Source organism: Pinus tabuliformis, chromosome 4_1 (assembly GCF_031772625.1).
Source record: "Pinus tabuliformis cultivar Carrire ecotype Pingquan chromosome 4_1, CPIR1, whole genome shotgun sequence".
Lineage (NCBI taxonomy): Eukaryota > Viridiplantae > Streptophyta > Pinopsida > Pinales > Pinaceae > Pinus > Pinus tabuliformis.
Genome location: NC_142303.1, coordinates 73,331,623 through 73,346,743, shown reverse-complemented (window position 1 = coordinate 73,346,743; position 15,121 = coordinate 73,331,623). Strand labels below are relative to the sequence as shown.

Genomic DNA, 15,121 nt, shown 5'->3' with positions numbered 1-15,121 from the left:
CACAAGGAGTTTATTTATGATATAAATCTCGTGAGTTGAGTATAGTGGGACCCCACCTATTTTCTAGAATTATTTTTATGACCTTTTATGTGTTAATTATATTGTGTTTTAATATTTCAAGAACCAAATACTGATAACAATTGTTAAAGGAAACAATTGAACCAAATAACTGTTTGATTCAAGTAAGTATTTCTGTTCATCTTGTTCCCTTAGCTTTATGTTTTTTATTGTACTTTTGGGAGATGATGTTTGCACTCCCCACATCACCATTTTGATATGTCATACTTTATGGCCCCATTGACCAATTATGCTCATCAGGAGATATTATTACAATTTCATTTCATTTCAAGATAAATACAGGCTTAAGATGTCCTGTTTTCATCTAGGATTTGTTACTTATGGCTGATGTTTTGTTGAATTTGTCACAGGTCATCTTTCCAGCTCTTGATATGCGTGTAAAGAATGTGGCTCACACATATTGTCTGGAGCATAAAGGGGAAAGTGACCTGTTCGATCAGGTGTTTGGATTGTTAAATTCAGCCTTAAAGGACAATGACCATGGTTCCATGAAATTGCGCCGGGAACTTGTTTGCTGCACGGAGGCCATTCAGACGTCTCTTTGCCAACATATGTCAAAAGAAGAGGAACAGGTGAGATGTTTGATTTACAAGTATAGTCTGAATCATTTCATATACAAGCAAAATGTATTTTCCACTAATTAAGATTCTGCAATAAAATTACAACATTGTTGTTTGATTGGCTTTGTTCTATTTGTGAACTTAAAGCTGTGCATGTCATGCAAATTCCCTTATCAATAAAATCCGAAGCACAGGTACCAGGTTTTTGAGTCAAACTTGCAATTCACCAAGTTTGACTCTGATATGATGCTAAATGATTTTTTCTCAGGATCTTCCCAAGTTAAACTCAAGTTTAACTCACGATTAATTGCTTGTCAAACTTTGACTCACAATTAATAACTAGTCAAAGTCAATTTCACCAAGTTACACTTGCTCAATTCAACCTCTTCTGGGCATGTGTAAAAAAATGTGTATATCTTTATATTTTGGTGCTTGCTGAATTTTGCTGATCTATTCTTGATCCGATTCAAACCCTTGGCTATTTTGCCTTGCTGAGTTTTTGCAAATTCCAATTTTGGTGACTTTGACCCAAAGCCATTTGACCCTGAAAGAATCTCAAAAGTATTATTTATTGATAGCAAGATGTAATCTTAGTGACGAGTCCATACTAACTTGAGCATGGCCTTATCATTGTGTGCAAAATGTGCTTGTTAAATTCATGTCAAATGCTTGGCTGGTTGCAGGTTTTTCCACTGCTTATACAACAATTTTCATTTGAAGAACAGGCTGCGTTAGTGTGGCAGTTCATGTGCAGCATCCCTGTGAACCTGATGGAAGAATTTCTTCCATGGCTTACCTCTTATCTTTCTTCAGATGAACGCCAGGATATGATCAAGTGTATGCATGAAATAGTGCCAAAAGAAAAGCTGCTTCAACAGGTTAACCTTACTACATCTAGTAACTACCTTGTGAATTAATTGCATGGTTGCTTTTTCAAAATAATATGGTTGACAAGGTTTTAATTAATGCATGAAGGTTGTATTTACCTGGCTGAAAGAAAAGTGCATCTCATCTGATATGGAAGATGCTTTTAGAGATGAGAATAAACAAGTAATAGGCTCTCCGGGAGGATTTCTATCTTCAAAGGCTGCTACAACAGTGGGCCAGAGTGGACAAAGTTCCAGTAGACAGGATTGTTGTAAGATGATGTGCAAGAGGTCAGATGTAGCGACAAATAATCATGTCGATAATCATGCTGATGCTGTGGTTCTGTTTCCAATTGACGAGATAATACACTGGCATAATGCAATCAGAAAGGAATTAAAGGAAATTGCAGAGGAGGCACGACAAATACAATTTTCAGGAGATTTTTCGAATTTGTCCTCATTTAATGACCGTTTACAGTTCCTTGCAGAAGTTTGCATTTTTCATAGGTAGTTGTTGTTACATCTTGTTCAGTGGACTTTAACTTTTAACTTTCTCAATGAACCAGGTCTACATTTCTTTGTATCAAGATCCCATTCAATTAGATGTGGCAGAACATGTTCCACTACATGGCATATTTAGTTACTGAATTCCATATGTTTGCTTCATTTCTATATATCATTTTCTTTGTTTCACTAAGGATGGCCACTTTTTCTTTCGTGTGCAGTATTGCAGAGGATAAAGTTGTTTTCCCGGCTGTTGATCAGAAGGTTAAGAAGGGTGTTTCATTTGTCAATGAGCATGCTCAAGAAGAAAGTCAGTTTAATGATTTTCGTCACCTTATAGAAAGCATTCAGAATGCTGGAGTTAGTTCTAGTACATCTGAATTTTACAATAAGCTTTGTGCACAGGCTGACCAAATAGTAGAAACAATTGAAAAGCATTTTGTCAATGAGGAGACCGAGGTATGCTCTATTTGTGCACGTTAATGCTTGTATGAGCTGCACTGTTTCTCTTGCCTTGACCCCATTCATTGGTAGTTAGAATAAAATCATAAATGTAAGAAAGAAGACATGCTGGAATAGGCCCATGTGTCACACATCAACGTGTCGGACACATTGACACACTGCCTTAGTGTGTTGGATATGTGTTTGGCACATGTCCTGTTTGTGGACACATGCCAAATGCATGTCCTCTTTCAGGACACGTGCCCAACCCCTTGCCCAAGTGTGTTCCAATGTGATGGATACTCAGGTAATAGAAAAGCTTCAGAACATTTCACAAATTCAAAAAACATGGGCAGATGTGTCATGAAATGTTAATAAATATGTCCCAGTCTGTGATTGATGTACTTTTATTTTCCAAATGTCAAAAAATTTGTGTCTTGTGTTTTTATTTTATCTCTGTAATTTACTGATTTAATATATATTAAATCACGCACACACATATATTATTTATTTATATTTATGTGTCCATCGTGTTGTGTTTTGGGGGGTCTACATGTCCTGTGTTAGACACCTGTGTTTGCGTGTCCCTGTGTCATGTAACTAAGTTAAAAGAATACTGATATCATATGATGTTTTCCTAGGTTCTTCCTCTTGCACGCAAACACTGCAGTATTAAAGAGCAACAGAATCTTTTATACCAGAGCTTACGTGTGATGCCCCTAAAATTGTTGGAACGTGTACTTCCATGGCTTGTGGCAATATTACAGGAAGAGGATGCCAAGGATATGCTTCAAAATATGCGTCTAGCAGGTTTGTTATCAGGAATTACCATGAACATGTTTCAATAATTATAAAAAGGATTTTGTCGGGAAAGTGTGGAGTTGGTACATCCAGTTTTAAATATCATTTATGAGAAGGTCTTGATTCTAAAAAACTTGCAAAAGTTAGTATGGCAAGCCTTTGCATTTTGGAGTGCAAAAACATAATCTCTTAGTGGCAAGCTTTATCTGGAAAATATTGAAAGACTAAATGTTAAATGTAAGTATTCCATAATGATTTGATAATTATAAACATTTTCGTTGAATAAAATTTAATTATCCTTGAATAGTGATAATCATATCCATGGGCCAAAACTTTTCAGGCACTAGTTGATTAACACAACTAGATAGCATATTTTTCATTTTTTGTACATAAAATGTTTCTTTTTGCAAAATAATTGGAAAAGCCATTCTTGTATTATCATACTAATAGATTTCTAATTTGATCTGAAAGTTGTTGCTTCCTTGATTTGGTATGCAGCTCCTGCCTCTGATACAGCCCTAGTTACACTGTTCTCTGGCTGGGCTTGTAAAGGACGCCCACAAAATAAGTCTAAATCAGGGAGATTCATGTGTATTTCTTCAGATGCCGAAAATGACTGCCCTGTCAAAAGAATTAATGAAATGGGTTTGGAGATGAGTGGAAACTGTGGTATTTGTACTGTTCTGTCCGATCGCAGAGGTAATACAGAATGTTCATCCACAGATGTGGATAAAAGGCCATTGAAGCGGCCTCACTATGGCAAAACAGTGAGAGGAGAGGGAAATGGCAACTTTTCCGATCAAAGCACTTCAGCAGGTGTTAAATGCTCATCAGAAGCCCCCTGTGCAAGCCAATCATGCTGTGTTCCTGGATTAGGAGTGACCAGTAACAACCTGGGTATGGGAACAATCCCTACTGGAAGGAACTTGCGTTCCCTTTCCCTCAATTCTCCAGTTAGTGCCTCTTTAGGGTCTAGTCTGTTTGGTTGGGGTACTGATACTGGCTCATATGACTTTGGTCAAGCACCTAAGCCAATTGATCACATCTTTCAGTTTCACAAGGCTATTCGAAAAGACTTAGAATATTTGGATGTTGAATCAGCAAGGCTTATAGATTGTGATGAAACATTTCTTCGCCATTTTAGTGGACGCTTTCGTCTGCTCTGGGGACTCTATCGAGCTCACAGCAATGCAGAAGATGAAATTGTCTTCCCAGCTTTAGAGGCCAAAGAGTCTCTTCACAATGTGAGCCATTCATATACCATTGATCACAAGCAGGAGGAAAAGCTTTTCAATGATATCTCTTGTGTTCTGTCTGAGCTTTCACATCTGCATGAAGATTTGATTATAAATAGTCAGTTTCTTGGTGCAGATAGGAAAGAGACAAATCCCGACACCTCTGAACGTGCAGATTGGATACTGAAGCACCAAGAACTTGCTGCAAAGCTTCAGCGTATGTGCAAATCTATAAGAGTCACATTAGACCAACATGTGTTTCGGGAAGAACTTGAGCTATGGCCATTGTTTGACAGTCATTTTACGGTAGAGGAACAGGATAAAATTGTAGGTCGCATAATTGGCACCACAGGAGCAGAAGTGCTTCAGTCAATGCTGCCATGGGTGACAAGTGCTCTCACACAAGAAGAGCAAAATACAATGATGGATACTTGGCGGCAGGCTACTAGAAATACAATGTTTGATGAATGGCTTAGTGCTTGGTGGAAGGAATCTCCATCATCAACTCCCCTGTCAACAATTTCATCAGAGGAAGAAACTATCTTACCTTCAGGTATCTGTATTACTGATTCATTTCCAGATGTTGGTAGTTAATTTAAAGGATGTCCAATGTTATGAATTCCAAGACATAAACAAATATGTATTTCTGTTATGTAAAATTCTTTTATGAAACTTCTCTTCAGGTTGGTAACTTCAGTAGGCTGTGTGTGTTTGTCTCTATAGCTAGCTAGATAATTAGATAGACGAAGTGATAGATGATGTTCATTTAATTCGTAAATGTTTGAATCTGTAAGCTTAATGGCATAATACTGTTACGTTGTTATATGGACATAGGGCAAACTATTCATGAAAGTATTGAGCAAGGCAATCAGAAATTCAAGCCTGGGTGGAAAGATATTTTCCGCATGAATCAAAAAGAGCTTGAATCTGCAATACGCAAGGTGTCAAGTGATGCTTCACTTGATCCACGTCAAAAAGCATATCTTATGCAGAACCTTATGACCAGGTTGGTTCTTCTTGCTTCTTGCTTGTAGTTCTTAGTCTCAAATATACAGGTACATTAATGAGGATTCATGTGTTGGATGCTTTTAGTCGATGGATTGCTGCCCAGCAGAAGTTGCCCCAGTCAAGAGCCAGTCAGTCTGGGAATGGTGAAGACACACCTGGGCGCTGTCTCTCATATCGAGATTCAGATCAGAAAATATTTGGATGTGAGCATTACAAGAGGAACTGCAAACTAAAAGCTGCTTGTTGTAACCAACTTTTCACCTGTAGATTTTGCCATGATAAAGTTAGTGACCACTCAATGGACAGGTTTGTTATTCACCAATTAGAATTCAGACTTTTTAGTTTGCATTGAATCTTTGATGATTATTGCTTTTGTTTGCATCCTATTTCTTATATTTCATTTGTTGCAGGAAAGCAACAAAAGAGATGATGTGCATGAAATGCTTGCAGATTCAGCCTGTTGCTTCAAATTGTGTTACTCTTTCCTGCAAAGGGTTTTCTATGGCACAGTATTTCTGCAATATTTGCAAGTTTTTTGATGATGAAAGGTAATGTACAGTTTATGGTTTCTTGAGAACTTTTTCCCCTACTCTTTCTTTATCCAAACAGATATCAACTTGTGCAGTGAATGTAGAGAGCTCAGAACTTGTTTTGTCATGTGTAATATGGCCTGTCACAACAGTCTTCATTTTTCCTTTTAGTAACCTTGCATCTACTCACTCTAAGTAACATTTCTCACTGGCCCTTTCCGAACTTTGTTAATTTTTAATTCGATTAGAGTGTATTTAGTTCTCTCACTTGTGTGATTGGAAGGAAATGGTAATGGAGGTATATAGCATATAGACAAGCACATACCTCACCTAAGGTTTAAAGCCTGTAAACCAGGGGAGATGGAAGAACCAAAATCTGGAGTACAAGTACAAATGCTACTAGTACATTGCAAGAAAGTTAATTTTTTAATTTTTTCTTTTACCATTGCTGTTACGAATGAAGTTCATATCAATGTTGCATTAATCATTATCGGGATAATATTGGCGTGAGGAAAAAATCGGAAAAAATCGGAAAAAATCGTAATTATCGGGAAATAATCGGGAAAATATCGTTTGGTACAAAAATATTCATTTTTTTTCAATTTTTTTAATATTTAAACCATCTACAACATAAAATAAATACATTGACACATAAATATGATAAAAGAACTAATATATAAGATGTTTAATATCATTTCTAGTGCTAAAATCACACATAACATTGAATCATGTCCTGAATAGTAAGTCCTGACTCCTGAGTCCCAACTCAGCCTCAAAATATCAACAAAAAATATAATAATTTATCTCATCATGTCATCATGTCATAATGTCATGTACAATAAAATGAAGAAAATAACTAAAGTCTAATCCTATTGATTTCCTTTACCCCTCTTGCGACAAAATGCCACAACTTTCCCTTTCCCTCTAGATGTAGATGCTGGTGCTGGTGGAGTTGGCAGTGGAGTTTGCTATGCTCTAGAAGCTGAAGAACTAGAAGTAGGAGCTATAGGAGGTAGACCACGTCCTCTACTGGTGGCAGGGGTAGCCTGGGCAGGTGGTGTCACCTGGAAACATTACAATCTCCCAATCCTGAAATCCTGAAAAACTGATAAGTCTGCTGGATTTTGAATGAAATATAAAATTCTACTTTCTCCATATGAAATCCAATGAGGCCAGAACTACTCTCAAACATCCTGAGTCATTTCATAGTAATGCTAAAAATTTAAGTAAAAGTGACATTCTCCTTAATCTTCATTTTCATCCTTGTAAAAGTGACATTCTCCTTAATCTTCATTTTCATCCTTGTAAAAGTGACATTCTCCTTAATCTTCATTTTCACCCTTTTACTTTAAGAATTTAACATTACCATGAATAGCATATCGATACTAGGGCCTAGACTTGATCATTAAGCTGCCCCACTCAAAAATTATTTGTTTCTTTCAAAAAAAATTGCATTTCGAACATTTAGCATCCCTTATAAAACCTCGCTGCCTCGACTGCCCGCGATAATTTCCGATTTTATCGCGATTTTTTCCAAAAAATCGCGATAATTTGAAAAACTCGCGATAATTTCCAAAAAAGCAGGAAAAAAAATACCGGCGATAATTTCGAATAAAACTCGGGATGTTTTCGTTCTGTTGAAAAACTCGCGATAAAACAATAAAATCGCGATAATATCGTGATTTTCACAACACTAGTTCATATACGCTCTGATACCAATGTTATGAACAAAGTTCGTACTCTTCAATAATCTTCAGAATGCTTTGTAACGAACAAAGTTCGTACTCTTCAATAATCTTCGGAACGCTTTGTAACGAACAAAGTTCGCATACTCAGAGGAATGCTTTGACACCGATGTAACGAACAAAGTTAGTATACGCAGCTGTCTATTTCAGAGGATTTGAAATATATAAACATCCATGATAGGACAATAATATATTATATAAGAATATTTGAATACAAGTGAGATGATGATTACAAATGTGGGTGAGGGCTTGCTTATATAGTAATATACTTAGGCATATACCTCTTCACCTATGGTTATGTCCTTAGGGACATACCTCTTTATTAATTAATTGCTAGTTAATTAATCATTATTTATTATTATTATTGTTTACATTATTTGTATTATTTTATATATATTTTATTCATAACATTGCCGTCCTCTTCAAAAAGCTTTGTCCTCAAAGCGCACTGATGAAAAGACTTGATCTCTTTTTCTGTTTTGAATGTCTTCTCGTCTTGGAACTGTCATTTTTGATGATACAAGACGATATGATCTTTTGAGTGATAAACAAAATTGTCGAACTAAGAATGGATCTAACCATCCTAAATTAATCTTTTGTGCAATCTTGTGGTTACTGGATACTTCGTGTGAATTGTTATCAAAACACTGAAGTGTGCAAACTTCAGTATTCTGTGGAACATAAGTTTGTTGTTTATGTTCTAAGTGATACAAATTCGTAGATTGATTGAGATGTTTGTACTTGTGATTCAGATGTAGATATGGAGTTCTTTTGGTTTGTCTTTCCTTTATCATGTGTGTGACAATTTTTTGATTTACTTATATTGACGATGCTGTTGAGTTGGTTACAAAACCTTCACTTGGGATGTTCATCGTTTGAACTGCAACATCCAAGTGTGTCTTTTCTTCAACTGACTTCTCTTCTATTTGTATTATGATATTCACTGGATCAATGTTTATTCCTTTCTCTTCAACTTGGACTTCTACATACGATGCTTCCTTCTTGATAAGCTATTGTACCTTGTTTTCCAATGACTTCTTGTCCTTTTTAAGCTTCTTAATTTGCGTTAGTAATTTTTCACTATGGCCTTTAAGCCAAGAAATTTCTTCATTTTTGCCAGCGGTGATCTTGTCAACTTCTCTTTGCATATTTTGTAGTACTTTTTTACCTTCTTCAAAAATTACTTTTGAAATATCTTGTATGTATGTCTTCTAGTGTTATTGAATTTGGCTTCAATGTAACATCATGTAGTGTCAAAAATTTCTTTTTCTTATTTAGGGTGAAGGACCCTAGAGTTTCTATCTACGTTGAACCCAAAACAATGTCACTATCGTATAAAAATAAGGTTTTCACGGTGAATTGCGAGATAAAAGTATAATCCCCAATACTTAGTTGTACATTGCTTATGTCGTCTTGTTTGTCATTTGTGTCCACAAAATTCGTTTCAATTATATTCAATTCAGGAATCACTAACTGGTTAGCACATTTAGGACTAACATAATTACTATCTTTAGTAGTACTGATAGAGATTATGATATCTCTTCTTGCAAGTGATCCTTTGATTTTAAATAGTGTACTAACACATTTACTAAAGGTTTTAGGAAATCTTTCATTACTGGTCTACATTTTTCTTTTTCGAGATGAGCTTTAGGGTTTTAAAAATATTCCTCCTTTATACTTCTTAAGTAATTTATCTTCTCAAAAAAGACTTCAAATAATAAAAAGTACTTTTTGATAAAAATATATGAAGGTATAATAATTTTTTCTTTTATACTTCAAAACTTCTTATGTCTTGAACACCTTTTAATGAAAATCTTAAATGACCTTTATAATTACTTCAATAATCACTTCACCTCATTAATTCTAGTTTTTCATCAACTTCTAAATCACTTTATTTATATATTCAATATAAAATAAGGTAGTTGGTATTTCTATTCTTAATTGTCCAGTCCTTCTTAATATGACTCTAGTCAATTCTGTTTGTAGTTCTTGTGTATCAATTGGTAATGAATTGATACCAATGTAACAAATTGGTTCCCTTCACTTAATATATTAATGTGGAGTACTTCATATGGTTACTAATGTTCTTCTAACAAAAATACCTTGGCAAATTAAAAAAACCGTAAGAATCAATCGTCACGACTTCAATGGGAGAGCGGTGACATTTGTATTGTTTCCAAGTTTTGTTCAATCTAATCGTACATCAAGGATGACAACATAAGGTGACTGTCAATGAAAAATTGGGGCAACAAGTAGGCGGTTAGAACAACAGTGGTTGAATTACATATTAATAACGACTGAACAAGGTTGATAGAAGCAACAAGCATGAGCAATGGTTTGTCGCTGGGAATCGTGGTGCACGGGTGCTATTTGCTGCAATTGGCAGCATGTGCAGATTGTGGGAGTGCGAGTGTAGCAGCGGTCCTTCAATAGTGGCTATGTCGAACGGTTTCTAGCAGAAGCAACTATGGTGGTAGTGTTTGCTGCGGTGGCAATAGAGATAGACGAAAATGACGGCGCTGTCGAAGGGTGAGACTTCTATAGAAGAAGAAAGTCAAGTAGGGGACTGCAGACGCGGTGGTCTAGGTATTGCTGGTGGTGGATATTGGCTAGAGTGAAAATGACAAGCAAATGTCAGCAGATGGTGTATAGCACAGATGGCCGACCGCTGTGGTAGATGGAGCTAGTCGACTGTCGGGAGGTGGGTGACGGCTTGATTGCCGTTTTATTTCCTTTGCCCTTTTTTTATCAATTATACTAATATATAGTTTTTTATTCTTTTTTTTTTTTTTTAATTTTAAAATATATATATATATATATATAGATATATCTATATATATATATCTAGATAGATCAGCGTTTTAAAAACTGATCGGTTCAAATCGGTAATCGGTCAAACTGGCAGAAAAACTCGGTTTGACCCCTCATTTCGCCCCAAAAAACGAAAAACTGGTCCTAACCGGCCGGTTCCGTCCTAACCGGTGGGTTAGCTACCAAGGCCACGTAGGACCCACACAGCGCGATTTTCCAAGTTTATAGGGTGTTTTGGAGGAAAATAAGGGTTATTTCCCTCCAAAAACACCCTCTCCAAGCCTTTAAAAGGACTTCCCCCCTCTCATTTGTCTCACACATCTCATTTGGAGTATTTGTGAGTTTGATTGAGAGCTTGGAGAGTGTTGAGTTTTCGCTGGAGTAGTCATCTTGGAGGCTTGGAGTTGGAGTTAGAGCTATTTTGGAGATAGTTTGGAGCTGTTAGTGGAGTTAGCATTTTCAAGAGGAGGCTAAGGAAGCTAGTTTGCATTTCCAGGTAAGGATTTTCCCTTGAAAAATCCTCATTTGATTGTTGTCCATATATTAAATTTTTTTGTGTTCTAAACTTCTAACTTCCATCATCAATGCTATCAAATCTCTAGTACTATGCTATCAAATTTTGTAAGCTACATGTGCATTTGTTTTCCTAAATTTAGCTTTGGTGTTCCATGTTTCTTAGTTGCATTTTTTTAAATGACAGATTTCTTTGCAAATTTTAATTATTTCACGCCAACATGTCTCCAAAAGGCAAGGACAATTCAACGACTCATTGTGATTTGATTGATGGAAAAATGATATGCAAATTATGCCATAAACCTATTGGAGGTGGGGGTATTCTCAGATTGAAACAACACTTGGCTGGGGTAAGAGACCAAGTAAAGCCATGTGATGCACCAAATGAAGTGTTAGGTCCTATTAGGGCATAATATCTTTCCAAGCTTGAAAAGTTTTATGAGGATAAGGCTAGGGAGAAGGCCGTCCAAGATGACAGTGCAAGGAAGAGGGAATTATTAGAAGCCATGAAAGAGAGTGGGTATGATGATTATGAGATTCAAGACTCTTCTATCCCTTCCACCGATGACCCCTTTCACTATGTTCATACTTCTTTTCGCCAACTATCAAAAGGAACAAAGAGAACAAACATCCAACGTTATTTCTCATCCTCTGCCAACATTGCCTCTTCTAATCCCACCTCCTCCCAGCCAAGTCGTCAACCCACTTTGGATCAACATTGGAAAAAACAATGCAAAGAAACTTCCTATCAATACATTGCTAGATGGTGGTATGATGTAGATATCCCATTTAATGCTGCTTGCTCACTTTATTACCAAGCTACGTGGGACTCTGTTATAGTTGCAGGAAAGGGCTACAAAGGCCCTAGTATGCATGACTTGAGGGGAGCTCTTTTGCAAAAAGAGATTTCTTCCATTGATGGGTGTTTCGCTGAGTATAAAGATTCATGGCTCAAAACAGGTTGTTCCATCATGTTAGATGGATGGACCGATGGAAAGAACCACATTATCATTAATTTCCTTATTTCTTGCCCTCAAGGAACCATGTTTTTGAGATCAATTGATGCATCTGATAAGGTGAAGGATGCAACCCTTCTATTTGAGCTTTTGGATGAGATTATTTAGGAAGTGGGGGAGTAGAATGTTGTGCAGGTCATCACTGATAATGCCTCAAACTATGTTATTGTTGGAAAGATGCTTGAGTCCAAATATGGGACCATATTTTGGAATCGATGTGCTGCACATTGCATAGACCTCATGCTTGAGGACATAGGCAAAGTGGAGTGGGTAAAAAACACTGTAGAGCATGCCAAGTGCATTACAAAATACATTTACAACCACTCATGGGTATTAAGCCTAATGAGGAAAAACATATGGAAAGAACCACACTATAATTAATTTCCTTATTTCTTGCCCTCAAGGAACCATGTTTTTGAGATAAGTTGATGCATCTGATAAGGTGAAGCATGCAACCCTTCTATTTGAGCTTTTGGATGACATTATTCAGGAAGTGGGGAAGCAAAATGTTGTGCAGGTCATCACCGATAATGCCTCAAAATATGTTCTTGCTGGAAAGATGCTTGAGTCCAAATATAGGACCATATTTTGGACTCCATTTGCTGCACATTGCATAGACCTCATGGTTGAGGACATAGGTGAAGTGGAGTGGGTAAAAAACATTGTAGAGCATGCCGTGTGCATTACAAAATACATTTACAACCACTCATGGGTATTGAGCCTAATGGGGAAAAACACTGGGGGCAAAGAGCTTGTTAGGCCTGCAATTATGAGATTTGCAACTCACTTTGAAGCATCAAAACTAATAGCTTGTTGACTTAAATGTAAAAATACACAAAGGTATTTGAAATAATAATTTATTATATATATAAAATTGTACAAGTGATGAATGTTACAATGAGGACCCGCATATATCTAAGCAAATGTCCTTTCGTGATTGGGCATGTCTTTTAAACATGCATTTTCACTTAACTTAATGACTATTTAACATAATCAATATTTGATTATTTAATATTTACATTTATTTTATTTATTTACTTGTTATGAATTATATTCATAACATAGCCCCTTCCTTCAGAAGCTTGTCCTCAAAGCTTATTGGCAGATGTTTCCTTCAGTTTGCATTTGCCATCTCGGCATATGTAACTTGACGCCATTGGCACCTCTGCCTGTATAATTACGCTTTGATACCACTGAAGCATAAAAAATGATAGCTTGTTGACTTAAATGTAAAAATACGCAAAGGTATTTGAAATAATAATTTATTATATATATATAATTGTACAAGTGATGAATGTTACAATGAGGACCCTCATATATATACCTAAGCAGGTGTCCTTTTGTGACTGGGCATGTCTTTTATACATGATTTTTCACTTAACTTAATGACTATTTAACATATTCAATATTTGATTATTTAATATTTACATTTATTTTATTTATTTACTTGTTATGAATTATATTCATAACATAAAAACCTGTAGAAAATGTTTTCTATTGATGATTGGACTAAATCTCGGTGGGCTCATAGACAAGATGGCAAAGACACTAAAAATAAGGTGTTTGACAATTATTTTTGGAAAAGGCCTGCAGAGCTTGTGAAATTCACTGAGCCCCTTGTTAAGGTGCTAAGGATGGTGGATGGGGAAAGATGGCCTTGGGCTACATTTATGAGGCTATGGATCAGGCAAAGGAGCAGATATAGGCAACTTACAAGGACAGGTTAGCTAAATATGGGCGTATATGGGAGATCATTGATAACAGATGGAACAATCAACTCCATTGTCCTATACATGCAGTTGGGTATTTTTTGAACCCAAAGTATTATTATAAAGCTCAGCTAGGAGATTTGCAGGATCGGGAGGTCGGAGCTGGATTGATTGAGTACTTGGAGCGCATGGTCCCTAGCTACTCTTTTTAGTATGGCAGCTGGTACCTTTGGCAAAAACTTGGCAAATATGGCAAGAGATGTGGATCAACTAGGTAAGCAATTCCAATTTCCAATTTGTTTTTCTTTTCAAGTTAAATTGTTTACAAATTTACAATTCAAATTATACATAAATACTTGTAATTTGTAAATAAATAATGAAATGAACTAAGTTACTAATTAATGTCTTTTTCTTTGCAACACATTGGTGGGAGTCATTTGGCGCTAGTGTCCTCAATTGCAAAAGTTTGCAGTTAGAGTCCTCAGCGAAACTTGCAGTGCTTCAAGTTGTGAGCGCAATTGGTCTGTTTTTGAGCGCTTACACATGAAGAAGAGAAACCATTTGGAACAAAAATAGTTAAATGATCTTGTCTTCGTGCAATACAACTTTTGACTAAGGCGGAGCCAAATGATGAACAAAGCCCCTGATCTAGATCCCATTGTCTTGGACGATATTGATCCAACATTTGAATGGGTGGAGGAGATTGAAGATCTCGTGTTTGATGTTGATTTTGATATGGACATGGCATTACGGGGGATGGAGCAGATTTGGTGATGCCATCAGAACCAAGATTAGTAACCGGATCAAAGAAGGGAAAACAATTGATGGAAGGCGCTAGTCGTGAAACTCGACCAACTTGTGCTTCCATTAGGTCAACTTCTATTGTTATTGGTGGTAGTGCTACTGAGGTTGCAAATGAGGCTGAGGCATCCTCAGACTCTGATCCAGATGATGTCTATGTAGCTCTTGTTGATGATGATGATCATGTGTCTAGTAGTGGTGATGAATTTGATGATTGATCATGTGTAGACCCTAGAGTCTAGAGTCTAGACTTGTAGTCTTGTTGTAGGCCAATGGCTTCATAGCTTGTAGCATTGTTTTTGCACTTTGTAGGACATTTAGAGCCTCATTGCTTATGTGTTTTATCGATGATATGTATTGCACTTGGTGCCATTTTGATATATTCACCTTTACATGGTATATAAATGAGCAAACTTTGCATATGTTGTCTCTATTGGCTTGGAATCGTGGTTTTAAATCTTAAAAATAGTTTTTTTCATTAAAAATTAATTATTTAATGTATT

The 15,121-nt window shown here is 36.3% G+C and overlaps 1 protein-coding gene across 2 annotated transcripts in view; it reads left to right on the top strand.

The window, feature by feature from the left end:
• Positions 1 to 15,121, top strand: part of BTS (zinc finger protein-like protein) — a 197,811-nt gene that overhangs the window by 89,725 nt on the left and 92,965 nt on the right. For both annotated transcript variants that reach the window (XM_089419241.1, XM_089419242.1), the window contains 9 exons: positions 429 to 650; positions 1,322 to 1,516; positions 1,614 to 2,011; positions 2,230 to 2,467; positions 3,091 to 3,259; positions 3,749 to 5,038; positions 5,320 to 5,491; positions 5,578 to 5,799; positions 5,904 to 6,041. In XM_089419241.1, the coding sequence (XP_089275367.1) occupies positions 429 to 650; positions 1,322 to 1,516; positions 1,614 to 2,011; positions 2,230 to 2,467; positions 3,091 to 3,259; positions 3,749 to 5,038; positions 5,320 to 5,491; positions 5,578 to 5,799; positions 5,904 to 6,041 (3,044 nt within the window). The remainder of the gene's footprint in view (positions 1 to 428; positions 651 to 1,321; positions 1,517 to 1,613; positions 2,012 to 2,229; positions 2,468 to 3,090; positions 3,260 to 3,748; positions 5,039 to 5,319; positions 5,492 to 5,577; positions 5,800 to 5,903; positions 6,042 to 15,121) is intronic.